At 35.2% G+C, this 22019-nt stretch overlaps 2 protein-coding genes across 6 annotated transcripts; one reads left to right on the top strand and one right to left on the bottom strand.

The window, feature by feature from the left end:
- Positions 1–3611: 3611 nt before the first annotated feature.
- LOC113695612 (SART-1 family protein DOT2) lies at positions 3612–13752 on the top strand. 2 transcript variants are annotated; one of them, XM_072055880.1, is made up of 13 exons: positions 3612–3847; positions 4738–5626; positions 7381–7522; positions 7696–7765; positions 7934–8047; positions 8167–8263; positions 8343–8409; positions 8491–8550; positions 8644–9259; positions 10568–10929; positions 12073–12293; positions 12896–12980; positions 13450–13752. In XM_072055880.1, the coding sequence occupies exons 2-13, from the start codon at positions 4740–4742 to the stop codon at positions 13519–13521; spliced, it is 2793 nt and encodes a 930-aa protein (XP_071911981.1). In that variant the 5' UTR covers positions 3612–3847; positions 4738–4739; the 3' UTR covers positions 13522–13752. The 2 variants fall into 2 exon arrangements, with proteins under 2 accessions (XP_071911981.1, XP_027070539.2); XM_027214738.2 differs by having other exon boundaries at positions 4643–5626.
- A 1117-nt stretch (positions 13753–14869) lies between these two features.
- LOC113694484 (uncharacterized) lies at positions 14870–19324 on the bottom strand. Of its 4 annotated transcripts, none has more exons than XM_027213296.2 (6): positions 19114–19324; positions 18737–18834; positions 17900–18038; positions 17315–17555; positions 17169–17227; positions 14870–15199 (listed from the first exon to the last, which is right to left on the bottom strand). In XM_027213296.2, the coding sequence occupies exons 2-6, from the start codon at positions 18778–18780 to the stop codon at positions 15029–15031; spliced, it is 654 nt and encodes a 217-aa protein (XP_027069097.1). In that variant the 5' UTR covers positions 18781–18834; positions 19114–19324; the 3' UTR covers positions 14870–15028. The 4 variants fall into 4 exon arrangements, with proteins under 4 accessions (XP_027069097.1, XP_027069100.1, XP_027069098.1 ...); XM_027213299.2 differs by having other exon boundaries at positions 17169–17221; XM_027213297.2 differs by having other exon boundaries at positions 17169–17224; positions 19114–19321.
- Positions 19325–22019: the final 2695 nt, after the last annotated feature.

The raw sequence follows: 22019 nt of genomic DNA, 5'->3' as shown, positions 1-22019 counted from the left end.
TGAATGGAATTGCTTGAGTCCTGGCGAGAGCTAGGCAGGCGTTCCGCGGATACCCTTTGGTTCGCCTTAGGGAGAAGTGGGGGCGTCACATCGGGTGGAGGAGGAAAAAGAAGAAAAGTTGAAGGGAAAGTTTTTTGTATATTTTTGAAGTGTGTAGGTTAAAAACTTTGATAAGTTTTTTGAGATTCCTGTAGTAAAAGTTGTTAAAAAACTAGTTTTATACAAACTTGGTAAAAAATCAAGGTTCCAAACAGGCCCTATCTTTTTTTCCTATCCCTCTAGCCTTCCAATACATATCACCCTTCCTTTAGATGCCACGTCTCATTTTCTCTCTTTACTCTTCCTTCCGTGTCATCATTCGTGACACGTTTCACTACATGTCTATTATCCTCTAGAAATCACGTCCTACTCTTCTCTCGGTGTCATTGTTCACCACTCATTTAACTACTTGGCTATCATTTTTAAACATATTCAATGCCAACTATGAAAAAATACTCAAAAAAATTCAAACACCCCAAAAATATCATATACAAAGATTTTAAAGGAACTTTGTCTATTGTAAAAGTTTTCTAAAAACATCCTTAAAGTAGCCCATCAAAATTGAGCCAAACTTTGTGCAATATTTTTTAAGTTGTTGTTCCTAAACTAATTTTCGTAATATCAATGTCTTCATCAAAGCCAAATTAAGGGCCTGTTTGGATGATGACTTTTTTAGGTGTTTATAATAAATTTTACTGTAACTTACTGTAAAAGTTGTAAAAAAAAAACTTATGTGTGGTTGGGTTTTTAAAGAACATGTAAAACACTTTCTTTTTTTAATTTCTTTTTCTTTCTTTTTTTCCCTTTTTTTCTCCATCCAACCTCCCTCTCCATTGCTACCACACCAACTCTCCTGCTGCCACCCTACTCCACCCATCGCTAGCCACTCCTCCCACCCTACTTCCCTTTGGCACCACCATCTCCCTTCCCACCTTTTTTCCCTTCTACTCTTCCGTCTTTCTCCGAAAGAGAAATTGAATTATTTAATCTATCAGAAGAATTTTGCTCAGTGGTAGAGCGGTCGGCTGTTAACCGATTGGTCGTAGGTTCGAATCCTACTTGGGGAGATTTGATTTATTCTGAATTCTTTAATTTAGAATAAAGTTTCAATCAATTCCTGCCAATACCCACGCCAGGAAATTAAGAACATAAATCCAATAGCCCAAACAAGTTGTCCAAATAAGAACATCCATGCTACTCTTCCGTCTTTCTCCTCCTCTCTTCCCTCCTACTCCCTTTCCCCGTCACCCCCTCCCCTTTCACCTTTTACTGGACCCCCTCACTCTTTCTCTCTCTCTCTCATGTTGGTCATGAGACTAGTAGGGAAGGGAGAATGGGTCAAGGCGGGAGGGCAGCAGAGGAAGGGGGAGAGGAGAAGGAAAGGAGAGAGTGGGAAAGAGGGAAAGAGGGAAAAAAATAAGAAAAAAAGGGAGGATGTGCTGGCAATGGCGACGTTGATGATGATGGTGGGAGAAAGAAGGGTGGCAACAGCGGAGAAAGTGGAAATGGTTGAACAAGGTGGTGGTAGGAGAGAGAAAAGGGTGTGTATTTTTTAATATTTTAGAAGTATATTTTAAAAACTTTGTAGTGCTTTTAAATATTCTGCAAATAAAGTTGTAAAAAAAAAATTTATTCTACTAAAAACAGGCAAAAAACTTGGCATCCAAACCGACCTTAAAATCAGTCATTATTGAGTTTGATTCCAGTATAAAACTATACCTGGGACTTGAGCGCAGTATCTGTTCACATCTATCCAAGCCCACTTTATTTACCTTAGCTTAAGGGTGAATTTTTTAGAATATTGTTAAATTTGAAAAAGTTCGGAAAATTGGGATCATTTAGAGGGAATTGCTGAATAAGGGGTCGCCGCAAGTGAGAGGTGAGGCTATTAATAAAAATAATTTTCATTTTCATTTATTTTGATTTCATGTATTTTGGGTCGTTTTTTTTTTTTAAAACCCCTTCGCCTCTCATGAAATGAGCGGTGAAGGAGTCTTGGTCAAATTGCTTCGCCGCTCATCAGATGAGCTGCTAAGCTTTTGTCCTTTTTTTCCTTTTTCGAAGCATTCTTCCTAACTTTATTATTTCATATGTAATTTTTAATAAGTTATTTAATGTTTAATTTCATATGTAATAAGTTATTTATTATTTCATATGTAATTTTTAATAAGTGTCCGCCGCTCATTCTAGTTTTTTTTTTTTGCGAAGCATTCTTCCTACCTTTTATTATTTCATATGTAATTTTTAATAAGTTATTTAATGTTTAATAAAAGGCAGAGCGACCAAGTTTTTTCTTGGCGTTTTTATGTAACCTTAAATAGGCGTAATTAGGATTTTTAAATTACAGTGTAACACTTTTTAAATTAAAATTTTTAAATCATATTACTAAAATTCTATTATAAATCAAAATTATAAAAAATTTAAAATATAATATTAGAATAATGTGAAATTTATAAATTAACATGCAATATTTCTATTTCGATCAATAAGTGTCACTGGTAATCCGTCGACACGTAGACCCCATTTTATTACTAATTATTACATTCTATAAATATTGTTTAATGTTGCATTATTTATTATTATTCAATTTAGCATTACCATTAAAAATTTTAAAAATATGACTTAGGTAAATTTTAGAATATTTTTAATACCATACCAATTATTTAAATCCTAAACTCTAATTATGCCTAATTTATTATTATTTAAGTTTATATAGTAATTATTACATTCTGTAAATATTGTATTATTTATCATTATTGATTGCAATAATAATATTATAAAATTTAAAAATATGACTTAAGTAAATTTTATTAGTAATTTAATAGCATACTCGATTATCATGTTAATTTATAAATTTCTCATTATTCTAATATCATATTTTAAATTTTTGATAATTTTGGTTTATAATAGAATTTTAGTAATATGATTTAAGAATTTTAATTTAAAAAGTATTACATTGTAATTTGAAAATTAGTATTTCATGTAAAACGTAAAATTCTAATTACATCTATTTAAGGGTTATGTAAAAACGGCAGGAAAAAACTTGGTCGCGCTGCCTTTATTAAACATTAAATAACTTATTAAAAATTACATATGAAATAATAAAAGGTAGGAAGAATGCTTCGCAAAAAAAATAAATTAGAATGAGCGGCGACACTTATTAAAAATTACATATGAAATAATAAAAAGGTAGGAAGAATGCTTCGAAAAAAAAAAAATAAAAAAGTAGGAAGAATGTTTCGAAAAAAAAAAAAGAAAAAAAACTAGAACATAAGGACAAAAGCTTCGCCGCTCATCAATTGAGCGGCGAAGCAATTTGACCAAGATTCCTTCGCCGCTCATTTCATGGGGGGCAAAGATTTTTTTTTTTTTTTTTTTTTTTTTTTTTTTTACAAAAACTGACCCAAAATACAGGAAACTAAAATAAATGAAAATTAAAAGTGTTTTTATTTGTAGACTCAACTCTCAATTTCGGCGACCCCTTACTCAGCATCCCACCCGAATACCCCCAATTTTGTGAACTTTTTCAAAATTGACAATATACTAAGAAAAAAAAAATTGACACCCACTCCGTCGACAAAAAAAAAAAAAAAAAAAAAAAAAACAATATACTAAGAAACTCGCCTAGCCGAAGCCCGAGTATTAACAGAGTCGGCCCCTATCAATTTTCCGTCAAAAAAACATGGAAAAATCCATTCATTAAGAGAGTCGGCCCCTATCAATTGTTTCGTTGAAGAAGTCCGTTCTCCTTCTTTCCATCGCCCATTGATTTTTGCAGCTACTTCCTCTTCGTAAATTCGAAAGAAAGGTACATAATTTTTCTAATTTACAACTGTCATGGATAACAATCATAATTGTTAGTCTAGTTGTTTGTTTTTCTTTAACTTTTATTTCATATTTAGGGTTGAGTCGATTGGTTTTTCCCAAAAAAAAAAAAAGTTGAAACCCTAGCTGTAGTTTAGATATATGCGTTTGCCTATAATTTATGATGATATGAATAGAGATGCATTTACTTTGTTTAGGAATCAAATTTATATTGTTTAGAAAATATCTGGTGGAGCTCCATGGCCATTTTTTTTAAAAAAAAAATTTATGAAGTCTATAGAAGTTAATATATCGTAAACTTCATCATTTCCAATTAGTTTAGTTGGATATTTTGATTATATAAATATATATATATATATATATATATATATATATATATATATATATATATATATATATATATTGTTGGTATTGCTGTGTTAAATTTGTTTGGGATTGGGGAAGTGGAACAGAAGATAATTAATTTTCTGGAAAGAATATTGCTGAAGATTTAGATTTAGAGATTACTGGTTCAACTTGATATATTTAGTAGTTCGAAGTTGTTTAAACTTGAAATTCACTTGTACTTTGGTTGGTATAGGTTCAGTCTTTGTTACCCTACTCAATGGTAATATATTCTGGCTCCTTGAAGAAATGAGTATATTGACCAAATTTTATGGATTGGGTTGTCTTATATTAACTTACTTATCAGTGCAGTACTTCTAACTTCTTGATTTTTTTGCATGTTTTTCATGCTGAGCTAAATAATTTAGCATTCATTATGTTCTTAACCTGTCAGGTTAGAAACTTGGTTCCAATATAAATAACTTTGTCGGGTTATCCAGAAAGCAAATAAAAGCCACTGAAGTTTTCTCCTAAGCAACAATTTTTCAGTTATGACGATGGATGTGGAATTCAGTGAATCCAGGCGTCAGAGTGTTGAGGTGAGAGATCAAGATGAGCCTTCTACTCGTGAAAGGTGGGTAGGTGGATATGACGATATGGAAGAAGATGATCTTGACAAATCGAGAGAGTCAAGCAAGCATCGTGGTAGGGAAAAAAGCAAGAGCAACCGCAGAGAAGATAAAGATCATAGACATAAAGATAGGGAAAGATCCAAGACCAGTCATGGTTCAAAGGATAGCGGGAAAGAAAGTAAGGATGAGAAAGAGCGAGTATCTGGCAGAGATAGGAGACATGAAGATAGAGAGAAGCCAGAAAAGGAGAAGAGCCACGACAAGGCTCGAGAGAGGGATATTGAAAAAGAGAAGTACAGAGATAAAGAGCGTGATAAAGATCGCAAAGATCGGGGAAAGGAAAAGGAACGAGAGCGTGAGCGTGACAGAGAACTGGATAGGGATGCAGAACGTGGAAGAGACAAAGAGAGGGTAAAAGATAAGAGTAGAGATAAGGACAAGGACAGAGAAAAGGAAAGAGAGAAGCATAGAGAGCATGGAAAGGAAAGGGACGCTGATAGGGATAAAAGTAAGAATGTTGTTGAGAAAGAAAAGGGGAAGGAAAGAACTAGGGAGAAGGAGAGGGATGCAGACCAAGATAAGGAAAGGCAGAGGGACAAAGATAGGGCAAGTCATAAGCAGCGGGATGAAGGTCATGAGAGGAGCAAGGACTTGAGAAAGGAGGATAAGTTTAGATCTGACAGTGTAGATAATTGGGATCGTGATTCTGAGGATGGAACTATAGCTGTCAAGGATCCACAACATGCCGATGGTGGAGATGGTGGACCACACTCATCTACAACGGAGCTGGAACTTCGCATTATGAAGTAAGTTAATGTCTGTTGTTTCATTACCTCTTTGTCCTTTTCTGATGTTGCCGGAAATGTGGTTTTACCCCATACCCTTCCCAAAAGCCACAGTATATTTTTACTATTAGTAGTTGTACAGATATCTAGAAAACTGCTTTTTCTTCTTTTGTCAATTGAGTTGATGCTGATCAAATGATTTTGATGCTAAATCTAAAGAGTCAAGACAGACTATTGTAAGAAGTAAGATTCTTATAACTTCTATCTACAGTAGTCAAAAAGGATTGAGATGGTCTTTGTCTCTTGCTATATCGTTGCCAAATTTACCGGACTCGTATTCTCTGTAGTTTAGTGCTCTCTTTGTTTACAATTGTTTTTTTCCCATAATGCCATTAGTTTTGAGTTCCTAAGTTTGCTGAAGTGATTAACACTTAACTGCCATACCTGCTGCTCAAGTGATGATGTTATAATGAATAATGCAATGGTCAGCCTTCCTCAATGTTGCATCAAGGGGGAGGGGGAGAAGGTTGATAAAAGGGAAGGAAAGGGGAGTGGCGGGTATGGTGATAGGGGAGGAGGATTTGTTTTTGTTGGGGGGGGGGGGGGGCGGTGGAGTGTTTTTTGCAATACACCAATCTATTTCCTAATACAACTACAGTAATTCCTAAAACAACTACTGTAAGCTACAGTAAAGTTTTAGAGAAATTCACAAAATACACACCATCCAAATGGACCCAGAGATTGAAATGAAATAGTTGTAATTGCATGTATCAAGAAATTGAAGCCACTCGTTTCTTTTCTTTTCTTTTCTTTTTCTTATTTCAAAAAGGGGTTAACTTTTGCTGATCATTGACATTATTAACATTGAATGATATTGTCAGAATGAAACTGCATTTCAGTTGAATGCTTATTTGTATCACAATGTGTAAATGCGTGTGTAAACAGCATTCTAGGATGTATGTGGTGTTAGTCTGAAAGCAATCAGGACCTTTTCGACTTTGGCTTCAGTAAAGAATTTTCTAAATGGCTGCATTAAATATAACGTGCTGTACTTATTGGATTGATGGTTTATTGTTTTCAATAGTTTTGTGACTAGCTCATTATTTTTATTTGCCAAGTCCATAGCCTAGAAACAGGTACTCGCCTTGATGATTTCAGTTTATGCAAATACAGACAAGAATTGAACTTGTACAATGGAACTTGTGAAGGCTGTAAATTTGTCTTTGGTCAAGGAGGTGTAACTTGGATCTCTTCTAACTTGTGCTGGTTGAAGAGTAACAGTATATAGTATGGTTTATTCTATTGAGGTAGACAACTTTTTGTCTAATTTAGAAATCATACGAAGATTCTTCAATTGGTGGATAGTTGGAGAATAGCTCAATGTTAAGTATTCGTTGTGCCTACAAGTATGAGGCTTGGAATATTGGTAAATATGCTCCACTTGACATGGGAGGTCTTGAATTTAATATACAGAAGAAGATTCTCTGCTTGCAGTTTAAGTTTGTTTGTGCTTTACCCTTCCTAGATCTTGCAATGGGGGGAATTGTGCTCTGAGGTCACCATTTAGTTTTCTGGCATGCATCTTATGATCTGAGATATATAATTGTTACATGGCTGTTTGACCATGCTGCCTTTCCATACGTATATCCTTTATCATGCAAGTAAACTTGCACCTTCAGAGGGATAGACAGCTGTGTTTTCTTAATTATATGTTTTCTATGCTTTGAATATTGAATAAGACCATCTCTTAAAAGAAGTTCCTAATTTAACCTCAGGATGAAGGAAGAAAGAGTGAATAAGAAGTCAGAAGGTGCATCTGAGGTTTTGTCATGGGTTAATAGGAGCCGCAAGATCGAAGACAGGAAAAATTCTGAGAGAGAGAAAGCTCTACAGCTCTCAAAAATTTTTGAAGAGCAGGTTGGTAATGTTGGTTGTCTTACTTTGCTGCAACGTTCTTGCATTTATGCTTATTTTAAGCAAACATGAACAGTTTGTTTGATATTAATGTTACAAGGACTTTTTATTTGTTAGTTTACATTTTTAATGTTTTTTACTGTACGTGGATAACTAGTTTCTCATTTATTTTGCAGGACAACATGAATGAAGGAGAAAGTGATGACGACAATGAAAGGCAGTACAATGGAAGGCAGAATACTGCTCGTATGGTTCCTTCCTACTCTTTGTTTTCCTGTTGTTGATTTAAACACTTTCAGCCTTCTAATAGTTGCCGAGTTATTGTGGAAATCCACATTTAATCAAAATTTAAAAGTTTAATGTGATAAAGTTTTGGATCATGTGATCTTTTTCTTTTCTTATTCGTCTTGACAGATGACCTAGGTGGGGTTAAAGTTCTGCATGGACTTGACAAAGTGCTTGAGGGTGGTGCAGTTGTTTTGACACTCAAAGACCAGAATATACTTGCTGATGGTGGAGTTAATGAAGGTGAATTTTAATATTTGTTTTCCACCATTTGCTTTAGTCTTCATTGTTTCATTTTTCTTCAACATGGGGGTTGTTCTGAATTCAGATTCCTAAGGTGACAATTACGTTGTATATGTCAGAGGTTGATCTACTTGAAAATGTTGAAATCGGGGAGCAGAAAAGGAGGGACGATGCTTATAAAGCTGCAAAAAAGAAAACAGGAATTTATGATGACAAGTAAGTATACAATAGCTTTAGATATGATCATTGGTAACTCATTTGTGATAACTAACTTCTTTTATTTGTTGACTTTTAGGTTTAATGACGAGACTGGTTCTGAAAAGAAAATCCTCCCGCAATATGATGATCAAGTTACAGAAGAGGTCAAGTTCATTTCTTGTTGTTCCAAAAAAAAAGGGATTTAGATATAGTGCATAGTTTACTCATTAGATACTTCCTTGCAGGGGATAGCTCTTGATGCAAGTGGACGCATCTCTGGTGAAGTGGAGAAGAAATTGGAAGAGGTAAACTTTTCTTTTAAGATTGTGTAGTTAGTGTAGGTTCTACTGAAGATTATTGGAATCATGTTGATTGATAGATTATTTTCTACATTGCAGCTTCGGAGAAGGCTTCAAGGGGGTTCAAAAAGTAATAATGCTGAGGATCTCAATGTCTCTGGCAAGATATTGTCAGACTATTACACTCAAGAAGAAATGCTTCAATTTAAGAAGCCCAAGAAAAAGAAGTCACTGAGGAAGAAAGAGAAGCTGGACATTGAAGCACTTGAGGCAGAAGCTAAATCTGCAGGACTTGGTCTTGGGGATCTTGGTTCTCGAAAAGATGGGAGAAGGCAGGCTCTTAAGGAGGAACAGGAAAGAAATGAGAGTGAGATGAGAAGCAGTGCATACCAGTCAGCTTTAGCGAAGGCAGGTGAGGCATCTAAAGCACTTCGTCTGGGCCAGACTCAAACAATTGTAAAAGAGGAAGACGATACTCCTGTGCTTGGTGATGATGACGAGGACCTCCGAAAATCACTAGAAAGGGCAAGAAGATTAGCTCTGAAAAAGCAAAGTGTGGAGGCATCTGGTCCACAGGCAATAGCACTTCTTGCTTCTTCCAGTGCCAATGATTTAGCTGCAGACAGACAAAATCCAGCATCTGCAGAGGCACAAGAAAGCAAAGTTGTCTTCACAGAGATGGAAGAATTTGTCTGGGGTCTGCAGCTTGATGAAGGTATATATCAGTTTGTTTCAGTTTCAAGGACATGGTTTTTCCATTTTTTAATGATGGATGACTTCTATTAAAACCCGAATGATCAAATTAAAGAATTAGTTCTATTCTTTTGGTAGATGTCCTTTAAGAGTTTGTTCGTCTATGCAGAGAAGACTTCATGAAAAAGGAAATAGGTATGTGGAGTTCATAGTTGGGCCACCTTGGATGATAAGAAGCTTATTTTGAAGATCGAATAAAGTATATAGATTCTTAATATAACTGTACTTTGAGAGGGAATTAGTTGCATGGGTTTTTGGTATTTTCTGGTGCTTGATTATGAAGGATAGTTTAAGTTAATTTACTGTTTCTTAGTATTTTATTTGATTTTGGCAATTCATATTGCTTGTATCATGTCTTGGAGTTCCACTAAAAATCCTTTACTTATTTGGATTAGCATTAGTAGTAGATCTTATCCTTGACTGATAGTAAATGACTTATTGTGTAAGAAAGAGACTTCCTAGGAGATGTTTCAGGTGATAAAAATATCATGCAGAGTTTCAAGCTCGCCTGAGGTGGTGTTATATAATCCACGCTTAGATAGGTTTCTAGAGGTGATTGTTAATGCTTGGTTGTTCTTCTAATTCTTCCTTGATGTTGTTCTGGCTATTCTTTTGCCTATTCTGAGCCCTTAAATGAAACCCTGAAAATGAATTAATGCAAGGACACGAAAAGCATCAGAAAAGCATTCACCCACTCACCTTAATCCCGTTAGTGCCTTCAGTCCCTTTTAGTCCTCCAGGGCCCAAATAACGAGATTTTCTCCCATGAACTATTTGTGTCAAGACAAAGGTTCCATCCAGAACTTGGCATAATGCATGTAAACCGAACAAAAGCTCATAAGTAGTTGCTATTGGAGTTGAAGTTACCAAATTTTGAGGGGTTAGTATCAACTTATGTCGATTTGCTCTACATATAGTTGGTAGTTGGTACTCTGCATCTTCACAGATAATTCAATTTCACTGGGTCCATGTGGGAGACACTTGATTTTTTGGATAATTTCTAACAAAGTGAATGGTATTGTTGGACTGATCTTTTGGTGGTGAACGAAGTGGATTGGTACCTTCTTTAAGGGAAGTAGACATGAGCTCTGCCCTATAGAGAGTTGCTGGAAAGTGCCTTACCTATTCCCTACAAACCCAGAATGTGGTTTGCACCTTTCCAGGCATCTTGGAATCTACTAGCATGGATATGTCAGTTGGAGTACATAGGGAGATTCCTATTTTGCAATTCTCGTTTGTAGTTCTCACTGTTGCTTTTTTTGAATCTCAGAAGCGCAGAAGACTGTTGCTGAAGATGTTTTCATGGAGGAAGATATAGCCCCCAATGTTCCAGAGCTGGAGCCTGAAGAAGAAGAAGATGGTGGTTGGTCAGAGGTAAAGGAAATCAGGGGAGAAGAAATTCCAGAAATTAAGGAAGAGGAGGTAGTTCCAGATGCCATAATTCACGAAGCTGCTGTTGGGAAGGGATTATCTGGTGCACTGAAGCTTTTGAAAGAGCGAGGATCACTGAAGGAGACTGTTGAATGGGGTGGTCGAAACATGGACAAGAAAAAGAGCAAGCTTGTTGGCATTCATGATGATGAGGGACCAAAAGAAATACACATTGAGAGGACAGATGAATATGGACGAATTGTAAGTTTTTCTTCTTAATGAACAAACCTTTATTGAAATTATGGGATTGTACGTCTCTTGTCAATCACTTTGCTTCATTACTTTTTCTGGTGATTATTTCACATGGAAAAGAATTTGCTGCTTAAAGTTGTTATACATTTGGTTTCCATGTCTACAGTTTTCGTTTGTCTAAAATTGATGGATAGGATTAATCAGTTACTGTGTCATCGTTCTAGTTGTTCATTTGGTGCTTAAAGTTCTGGCCTTTGAGGATTTGATGAGAGAGCAACTAAAGCACCATTGGACAATAGGGGAATGTGTAGATATATTTCATCTGTATTTCTAACTTTGTGCTGTCATCAATTAAACTAAACATGTTTGGCCTGTCTTGACTTCAAAGGTTTATCTGTCCAGTTTCTGTTGGCTTAGTTAAAAAGTCAAATGTTGATCCCCGATTAAAAATTTCAATGTCTTCTTTAAATCAAATTAAAGCCTAGATATTGAGGTAGATGGCCCATGGGAATGGTGAAAGAGAGAGTGAGAGAGGGAAAATAGGACTTTTTAAGGATAGGTGCAATGTAGAAATTCTGGAAAATTTTTGTTATTATTATTGTCCAAGCATACTAAGGGTATATACCTGCTACTTAGCCCATCTTGTCCCCATTTTCCTGCAATTGTCAAGAATTAAATCATGATCTGTCATGCCAAGTGTATTACGTATGATACATGGGTGAAGGATGAGTTGATAAATTTTTGTGCAACTCTTCCCTGACTGGAATTGGCTCTACTCTGACATATGGTGATTACTTGAAACGTCACTTTTCTTAGAAGGATCCTATTCTTAGCAAATTTCAGAATTCTTGATATACTTTGTTTTTGTAGCATGAGGAAATAATCACCTCTTTTTTGCATTCATTCTGAAAGCTAATATTCAGATAGTGGGGTTCTTCTGGGTGTATTATTAGAATATCATATATTAGTTCTTTGTTATTTTCATGATGCATCTGTCTGTCACCCACAAAAACATTTTTTTTCTGTATTTCAAACATTATCCTCTGAAATCTATGAAGGTTTTTTAGCTGGTAAACTGCCAATTGCTTGTTAAGAAGAGAAAATTAGGCATCATTCTATGAGTAATTTGATTTCCTTGTATGTTTTCACCAGTTGACTCCAAAGGAGGCTTTTCGAATACTTTCACATAAATTCCATGGGAAGGGGCCTGGAAAAATGAAACAAGAAAAGCGTATGCGCCAGTATCTGGAGGAATTGAAGGTTAAGCAAATGAAGAATGCAGATACACCATCACTTTCTGTTGAGAGGATGAGGGAGGCTCAGGCTCAACTGAAAACACCCTATCTTGTCCTCAGCGGGCATGTTAAACCAGGGTATGGTCAAAACTCTCTAAACTTTCTTAAATATTATTTGCTTCTCATTTCCTGCTGCTTTTTCTTCTTTTATCAAAGGACCATCAAGTTGGATCCCATTTGCTTCTGGAGTTATATTACAGCTCTGATTTATTAAGTTGAGCTGCTAATTGGTACCTTGGTCAGGGTGTATACTGTACAATTCAACTTTCAGTTTAAGCTTAATTGCAAGTTTGTAGCCAACAGCTTCTATTTTCATAACAATCAATAGATTTTCATAGAAGTTCTTGTTAATGGTGTGTGAGAAGATTATGGAGTTCAATTTGTTTTTAGTTGCCGAACATTTGGTAGGGAATTCACTGAAGGGCAGGGCCTCTTGGCGATATTCATTTTTTGCTTGTAAACATAAGCAGTCCTTTTTATAATGGGGCTGGTGGGTTCAGGCATGTTATGCTTCGGACTTTAGAGGGAGGTGGGTTTAAGATCAATCTAATAGGAGTAGGTTTTATCTCTGACACCCATGAATAGCTTGTCAACTGATTGCTCATTTTCATTTGATAGATTGTAATCTATGCATCTTTTTTGAGCTTGAAAGTCATTCGAGTTGTTACTGATATCTCCAGGCAAACTAGTGATCCTAGAAGCGGTTTTGCTACGGTTGAGAAGGACCTCCCTGGCGGCCTGACCCCTATGCTTGGTGATAAAAAGGCAAGTGTCGTTTTACTCATTATGGATTTGGTTGTTTGTCAGGCATTCGTACAAAGATTCTCATCTTTAAACGGTTGATCCGTTCAAATTTGGAACTTATTTACCATGTTTTATATATTTAAGGTAGCTAAAGCCGATTCCTTCCAAACTTCCAGCTTTCTGTAGAGCACCGTGCAATCTAAGATATAAATTATCAAGATATTAAGTAACAAAAATAATGGGAAATGAGATGCTAATATTAGTAATTAATGTAGTAGTACTGGTAGAATAATATTAGGAATTGCAACTACTACTACTAGAACAACAATAATTTAGTTTCAACTAATTCTGGGTACCTCTTTCTATGATTTTGATCTGATAATGTCCTTGCTGCATTTACATGGTGGAATTGCAACTCATCCTTGATTCTAGTATTTCTGTGTATTGCGTAGTGCATTCATGTATATCATTTTTGTTTTCCCTCTTGTAGGTTGAGTATTTCTTGGGTAAACGGAAGCCTGAGCCTGGAGATGCTGCTTTTCAGAAGAAGCCTAGAACTTGAAGTTCCATTGGGAAAGTAGTGTTCGGTCGTGGTATTCAGAACTTGAAAATGTTTAATTTTCATCTTCTTGGCTAGTCAACCTCTTTTCTTCCTATTTCTTCCGTAACTGCAGATTTTGTCCAGTTAGTAGATAAAATTTCAACTATATTTTGCTCCGGGATCATTTCATATTTTTCCATTGTGGTTCTGAGTATACGTAATGCGCATTCAAGATATAGAATTTACGGTACATTTCTCTCTTGCAAGGTGAACATGTAAATTTTCGTTCTTTTCTCACTTTACATCCTCAATTACATTGGAATCTGCTTGGGTGCTGATGCAAAACTTGTTTCGCACGACTTCTACGACTCTGTAAATCGAGCTTTTACCATGTTTGAATGCTTGTATCCACACCGATTAGAATTTGGATTTGACTGGTTTATCGTACGCTGCTGATGGTTCAGTTTGGATGTTTGAGATGTGTAGTTTATGAAATCTTTGGCAATTTCTGACTTTCCCCTTCCTTGGCCCCAACCTTCCGTTGCTCTTAGAAGGTTCCCTGTAGCAATTATAAATCCATGAGGACTATATTTCAGTTATAATATACAATAGCCCGTTCTTGTTAACTCGCCAAAACAGCCAGGTTGAACTGAAGTTTTCGCTCAAAGACTTGAACCTGTGGATGAAGCTCCAAAATAAAAATCAAGCCTGGGGATCCACTACACTCAAAAAAAAAGTTTTCGAGCCGCAAGTAGTCAAGTTAGCTCAAGCTTGTAATCTAGCTTCCTTCCAAGCTATAGAATTTCTGCGTGCCGGAAATCCTTTGGGTTGCGATCAAATTTTTTACATTCTTCAATGAACACGAAAATAAGTTGGGAAACATCTCCGAGGTATTCCCTCTAAACCACTCATAATAAGTGATGAACAATCAGGCACGAAGAAACAAATCACTAGTTCTCACAAGTAGAAAAGCTACATCTGGATTTGCAGCTGCCAATACTAGCTATGAGTCTAAGAAATGATAGGCATCTTTCTGCAAATTCAACTCTATTAGAATGGGTGATTGGGTCATTCGGGAGGAGGGAATGTAAGCCAAAGGTATCGAGTTCAACCCCTCCCACTGGCAATGAAAAAAAAAATCTCTGTATTGGAAGCCTAGGGGCTCATCCACAACCGTGGCAGTTTGATAGGCCTTGCAGCTTTCACCATGTTTTTCTCTCCACTCACCTTCAACACACTAACAAGAATGAAACGAGAAAAGCAGTTCAAATCCCAATCTTAATGTCAAGTAAGAGTAGAAAAGCACAAAAAGAAATATGTGGCAGCATCGTGTAGCCATTTTTTGTGATGCTCCACGTATTCAAACCCATTGTCGAACGAATAGTTTGGATTAACCATAAAAAGGACCTGGAAGAACTGTCAATTTACAGGATGGCATCTTATACATAGGGTAGAATCCTTTGTCATACAAAAGTATCTAGTAAACATATAGGGTCGCATGAGAATGCGAGGGACCAAAATGAGCAATTCATACCAATGAGTTGACATATAAAATTAGCTCGGGAAGATTTTCGAGAAGCAAAGTGAAAATCGCACCAAAGATGAGTATTAAAATAAAAGCCAGCAGTATCTTCCCAATATACACGAAACTGAGAGATGCCTGGGAATTTTTCTGTGAGGTATTTGAATCATCAATAACCTGAGAAAATGACAGAATTGCAAAGTGTCAGCTGTTTCAAGGTTTCCTTGTCCTACCTTACAACAATCCTATCAAAAAATATTCACATGGCTGTTACGCTCCTCCTCCCCATTCAAACCCCCCAAGCCAAACCCATCCTCCATCTCCAAAACCTGGCTGAAAAGAGGCACTAAAGAATTTAAATGTAATTTCCGCTTGGGTTCATAACAGAATACTTAAGCTTCCAGCGGCAATTACAAGGCCCAGTATAAGAAGCAAGGGAATAGCATATAATAAAAAAAGATTTCATCAACTCTTTTGAAGACAGGTTTGTTGTAAAATTACATGCTAAACGGATGCTTAATAGTGGGATGTACTAAAATTAGGAATCTGATTTCTGATGAAGTACATTTACTAGAACCAGTAGAGTAATAATAAACTAATCCAAGCATGAGGTCAAAAATTTGACACAGTCAGCTATAAAATTGAGGCAGAAAATTGACCCGTACAGGATTACTATGATGATAGAGAGACTGTCAATGACAACCACCATAGAAACAAACAATTATCATGATATACTACAGCAGTAACATTCTGTGATATCAAAATTTTTTTTTTTTAAGTAAAATGCTGTAAGTCCGATGATTTAAGCAACCAAAAAGTGAGAGAGACCTTCAAAAAATCAATTACAGCTAACCACAAAGTGAATATAATGCAAGATCAAAAAAGACCCATGATGATGATCTATTATACTCCATCCATCCCAATTTGTTTGTCATGTTTCAAGAATCAAATGTTTTAAGAATAGTGGTTTGATTGTGATGTTTGTGCTTTTCCTTCCAATCTTACCCCCACAAATTCAAATTTCGAATTTGAATGGTAACATACATATGATTAAAGGGAAGAACTATATTGGAAGGAGAGACTGAAAAGTGCTTTGACCTTTTTAACAAAAGAAACATTTTGAGACATCCCAAAATGGAAAGTACAACACTTCCAATGGGATGGAGGGAATATGTGGTAGTCTTTATTTAAACTTGGACCTCGTGTTCTTCCCGTAAAGATACTTGTGTGCATTTCTTCAAGAACTTAATACCGCTTTCCACCTCAGAATATAATACTTTCGATGATCTATAAACTGCTCAAATTCAAATGTAATGGCACATAAAATCAAGTAATTTACACTAGGAAGAGGCTATTACCCAAAAGTCACCGCAAATGGCACATTGCAGTATTTCTTTGCATTTTTCTTTCCTTTATGTCCAAGCTGAGTAAATTGTTTAAGAATTGGACAAAGAATGCATATAATTCTTTTTTCACTCCTGCAGCTTATTTGTGGATGATTTACTACTTCGGGATGAAGCATTTTAATGCAAGCATTCCTCTACAGGGCTCCATCTAAGGGCATGAAAGACATTATATCTCTGTAAACTCTCGTGTTCCTATGTGGTTCTTGTGAATGAGCTGTGAAGTTAAATAAGCCATGCATCTTTAGCATGGTCTAGCTGACAAAACCTTCTTAGTTGGTTTAAATACTATTGTTGGATTGATTTGTACCATGATGCATCCTATGTACTTTGACAAGTAAAATTTTAACTTGCCAAATCAGTTGTAGTTCTGATCATGCCATAGACCGATCCAAAAATTTTCATTTATTTGCAAACTTTCCATGAAGTCCTTCCATCTAAATAAGCAAGCCACCTAGGGATTTAGGCCACTATGATAAGGAAAAGACCCACCCCATGAAACCATCCATGAGAGTTTGCTACTAAAGAATCTAAATTCTACAAGATCCAGTCCCATGGCTGTTGTCCACAAACCACAAGCATATAGATTACTTCATCAAATCTCTAGCAGAAGTTTTCCACTACTCAGTTGCCATTTTCATGTGCTAATGATATAACCTCACTGCTTGTAATTGAATTTCATACACCGATACCCACAACTGTGCAGCAAAAATAAGATTAAAAGATGTTTGTTTACCCCATACCTTATCATCTGGTCTCTTCACTTTTCTGGTGGCAATATTTATACCTTTTTCAACTGCTGCTTCACAAATAACAAACAAATAACTATCAAAATTTTATGTCAAGTAATCATTAGCAAACAAATTAAAACCAAGGAAAAGATCAGCACCTTGAATATAATTAACTGTCTGCAATTTCCAACCAGGCCCATAATCTACAAGAAGTGAATTAGGACCAAAGCTTACAGGTTCTTCTCCTTCTTTAACAGCTTCAATATGGGATGCCAATGAAATCTCCAATCCACCTTCTGCTTCAAGTTTCTTGTTTATTAAATTCACTGCAAAACCAGCTTCTGTTCCATTCGAAAAACGCCTAATCTTCCCTGACCTCTTACACAGAACTTCGAAAAACTACAACAAATATACACAGACATAATATCAAATGAATGCTAAACACACAAAAGCAATAATTTACCATCCAAAACCACAATTTTTCTACATATATTGAATATTGTGCATTCTCCTCAAAAGGGTCAATTGATTTCAAGCAAAAAAAAAAACCCCCAAATTCAGTAAGACAACCAGCAAAGGTGTAAAATTTCAAAAGGGTTAAGTGAGTGCAGGTCAAGAAATCCAAATTCAGTAAAAGAACTGACATGTTCTAATATACAAACACTAATAATACACAAGAAATAAAACTAAAAATTGCTCAGCAGTTGTAACCACAGATACAATTAAGACTATAGGAAGCTCACCAGAAGAGGTTGCTGTGAAGGAGGTTCTGATGATGAGGAATGATTATGCACTTTCAAGTCATCTTCTGCTTTTGCAGCTGGAGAATTTAGAACAGAGCAGAAATCGACCATCTTGTACTGTTTGTTTTCATCTTCTTCCCTGATGAGATTGAAATCCGGACATTTAGCCAACTAAATTGAATATGGACTGTCCATCTCATTTAATTATGCAACATTGTAACTAATTCGATCTGAACCATTGCTCTGGTTGACTACAGAACTCATACTCTAGATTTTTATGGTGCAGGTAAAGTCAGATTCTTAGAACTCATGAAAATATTATGCCACTAGTTTCTTTCCAGGGCAAATGCACGGAACTATTTTGCACTGCATAGTACAATTAAATACAGCAACACAAACTTTGAAAACTCAAATATATATTCAAGTAAATAAATAATTATTAATGAATAATTATTGAGAAATTATTCAAGATTAGAAGGATATATATTGTGTCTAAAACTTGAAATATGTCAAATAGTGGAAAGGATATGCAATATCTAAGATTTAAAATTAGAGTTAGTTATAAACACATAACAGAGTGAACAAATTTAAAGCAAATTAACACTGAACAAAGTATTGCAAACTTCAATCTAAAGTAAAAGTACTAAAACAAATTAAACACAGCAAATTAATTTATTAAGCTATAATCATCTGCCCAAAAAAAAAAAAAAAAATCCTATTCCAGCATACCAGAATATAAGATCAATATCAAGACTTTCATTACAACTAATAGAGTCTGCTGAATGCATTTTAGTAACCAGACTTGAACGAATCACAGTACATATAATTAACAATCACCATAAGCAATCTCCAAGGCAAGAGATCATCGAATAATTCGCCATCTTGGGCTGCTGACAAATCTAGACTGCTCTCCAGTCAACCTTAGCCTGAGAATCCTGTAAACAAAAAGGTTAATTAGCTTGCCAAAACATCAGTACCTAACTCAAATAGAGGGATTGATCGAAGAAATCTCCAAAATCAAAACAAGACCATCTATCAGAATTTTCATCCGTCGCAATATATGCGAGTAAAACGATTTATAAGAATCAACTGAATAAACAATAAAATCATGACAGCTTAGGGCTTATGATCATCAATTAACCTTCTCTCCAACTTGTAACAAAAATTAATTCTAACGGGGAGACGAAAACAGGATAGAAAAGGCAATTGTATACCTCTAGTTTAGAACTCCGCGTAAAAGTTTATCTCCCACGACAGTGTAGAATTTTAGAAACTGAGGGATTTAGTAGAAGAAGAGAGTTGGGAGCAGGAGAGTTGGGAAAATAAAAAGAAAGAAAAGGTGCAGCCGTGCAGGAGAGTTTTGAGAAAATAAACAAAGGAAAAAAATGAAGGGACCTCTCCAAAATTGATAAACGAAAAAGGATAACGCGTGAATCCAAAAGGTCAACGCTGAATGCCTGCACCAAAGTTTTAAGTCTCTCCCTGATCACTTGCGATTGGATGAATTTGGTTGACTTAATTCAATACTTAAATTTAATAAATTTAAATTTAATATATTTAAATGTATTTGATAATTAAAAATTTAAATAATTAAAAATTAAATATTTGATTTAATTAAGTTAGTACTGAATTTTTTAAATAAAATTTGTTTCAAAAAAATAAATGATAAATTACTCATTTATCACTTAATAATATGATATACACTCAAATGTGTTGAATTTAGTACTTAATAATTCAATAATCTAATGGATTCGAACTTTAAACTTCAGATTTCAAATATCAATTTTCAAACTTCAGTTTTATCAAACGCACAACTCAATCCGTAGGATAAGTATAATACAAAATGATTTTTTTTTTAATTTTTATTACATACTTTGTACCCTTAAGTACATGAAAGTATGCAAAATAGGAAAGGTGAGTTCATTATAAATTTCAAACATTATTATTCACTGAATTATGAAAACTTCAGCCTATGGATGGAAACTTTTGCAGACAACATAGAAGAGTCCATGTGGCGAAACATATTAGTACGTACTACGCACTTGCATTATACAATTTTTTTTTTAATTAAGAGTTTGGTGTAAAAATGCGCAAAATTTCGCATATAAATTTGTATGTGAATAATATAAATACATTAAAAATACGGATAAAATTATTAAAATTTTCAAATATTATGCTACATTACTCTTTCTAACTCTTATTTTTGTATATAAGATATTAAATTTATTAAACTTTGTTACTTTACTAGGTTTACATGTATAAATATATAGAAATTATGATATATATATATATATATATGTTAATAATTGTGATATGTGACGTTACTACATTACCCTTTGTATACAACTAGAAAAATATGTTAATAATTGTTACATAAATTTTGCAAAAATGAAGTATATTTCAGAATGCATAATAAACAAAAAGTTTATTATGTGTTTTATAAGATTATATGAAAAGTACGACTATTTTCCAGAGAAATTTTCAAATACACCACAGGATTGAAAGGAAGAAAAATGAATGGAGAGAGAGAAAGAGGAGAAAAATAGGAAATCTAGAGAGATAAACTATAGTGGGAAAATTGACACATACCCAATTCTCAATCCCACGTCACGCTTTTTTTTTTATTTTTTATTTTATTTTGGCAAACCAAACTTACAGGTGCATGCTAATGTTCTCTAAGGGGAGATTTTCCTGTTTCAGTAGCTTGCAATATATGATGATTATGTCCACAATTTTCACCAGCTTGAGATAAAGATGCTCTTTTGGTATTTTTTTCATACTTTTTCAAGTCAATCAATTACTACATTCAACATTTTTAAAAAGATTAAATGACCCTTCACTTACTGATTTTTGCTGTTAAAAACATAGAAGCTAAATTTCCAAGTAAACATTAGGTGGTGAACTCTGTAAACTACACCTAAATGGGAATAGCAATTAGCAAGCAGCTTCAGAGTCATTTGGACAATGGTGTTCCTTACTGTGCAACTTGCAATAGTAACATTTCAGATGGCTTTTCCTGAGCTCATGCAGATGTTGTAAGTGTGGACTTCCTTTGAAAATCCTTTTCTTGCTGTATTGTCTGTTGAACAACGCACTGATATTGTTCTGATAAAGAGTCATTAATGAGATATAAGAATAATACTGTTCTGTTGCCAATAGCTTATGCAGAATTCAATTGTTGCTAACAAATATCTAGCCACTTTGTTTTTTTTTTTTTTTTGTTGACAAGGGAACCCGCAGCTACTACCTGAAAATGCGCACTGAAAAAACTCTGTATCGTGCAATAGCCCGTCAACCACACGGAGGCGTAACCCGTACTAGGCAAGTCCTGTGCGACGGGCAGATGTCTCAGGAGAAGTTCAAACCTGAATTGGTAGGAAGGCATGACACCAATTCTACCATCTTGGCTAACTCAAGGGACGTCTCGCACTTAATGTATAAAGTTTACAGAATACATTTCTATAGTCCACGGAACCATAACATGTACAGAATTCATTCCTGGATCGCCACTAGTAATAGGGTTGTTTTCATTCTTCGGCATACGATCAGAATGCATCTCCTTGTTTCATCTTCACTACCTATAACAGGATCGAGTTTTCCATGTCTAGGTGATTCAATTGAGTCATTGCCATATTGCTAGTGTGTTTCATGGTTACCTGTCGGATAAATATCAGTATTTACTTGAAGATTTTGGCTAACAGCATGAACAGCATTCCCCAAAGCTTTCTCTCTAAGCCGAAGAATACTGCACAACTGCTTACTAAATCTCTTATCTGAATTCTGAAGCGAATGCTAACCAAAAAAAAAACCTCTGCGGTTACAACAGAATCCTTCATTGCTTCTTTATTCTTTCGTGCAGCAACCAAAAGAACACCAATACTGAAGTTCCCTGCAGTACAATCTACCCTGGTATTGCCCTTTACTGATGGCTGTTTTGACATAAACTACTCAGTAGCATACAAAATCAATGCCGTGTCGATTCCGGCCTTAGTGAGTATTTTTCCAGCTAAGCCATCCTTCTTCTCCAAAAGGGTTTTCATCAAATGCCCAAGACTCCACTGTTTGTTCGTCCTTCCTTTGCCATGATCTAGGCAAAACTCGGAGGTATTTTTAGAGGGGA

This window comes from Coffea arabica, chromosome 6e (genome assembly GCF_036785885.1).
Source record: "Coffea arabica cultivar ET-39 chromosome 6e, Coffea Arabica ET-39 HiFi, whole genome shotgun sequence".
In the NCBI taxonomy this organism is placed as follows: Eukaryota; Viridiplantae; Streptophyta; class Magnoliopsida; order Gentianales; family Rubiaceae; genus Coffea; species Coffea arabica.
Note: the sequence above shows the minus strand (reverse complement) of the source record. Positions and strands in the feature narration are given on the sequence as shown.

What these genes read in the sequence shown, in the direction of transcription:
- LOC113695612 (XM_072055880.1), top strand. Translation starts at nt 4,740, where the DNA reads ATGACGATGGATGTGGAATTCAGTGAATCCAGGCGTCAGAGTGTTGAG. An exon ending in CAAAAATTTTTGAAGAGCAG is followed by an intron (nt 7,523 to 7,695) that starts GTTGGTAATGTT and finishes TTTATTTTGCAG; the next exon opens with GACAACATGAATGAAGGAGA. An exon ending in CAGATGAATATGGACGAATT is followed by an intron (nt 10,930 to 12,072) that starts GTAAGTTTTTCT and finishes TGTTTTCACCAG; the next exon opens with TTGACTCCAAAGGAGGCTTT.
- LOC113694484 (XM_027213296.2), bottom strand. Translation starts at nt 18,780, where the DNA reads ATGGCGAATTATTCGATGATCTCTTGCCTTGGAGATTGCTTATG. An exon ending in TGCCTTGGAGATTGCTTATG is followed by an intron (nt 18,039 to 18,736) that starts GTGATTGTTAAT and finishes CAATCTCATCAG; the next exon opens with GGAAGAAGATGAAAACAAAC. An exon ending in GACAGTTAATTATATTCAAG is followed by an intron (nt 17,228 to 17,314) that starts GTGCTGATCTTT and finishes TTATTTGTGAAG; the next exon opens with CAGCAGTTGAAAAAGGTATA.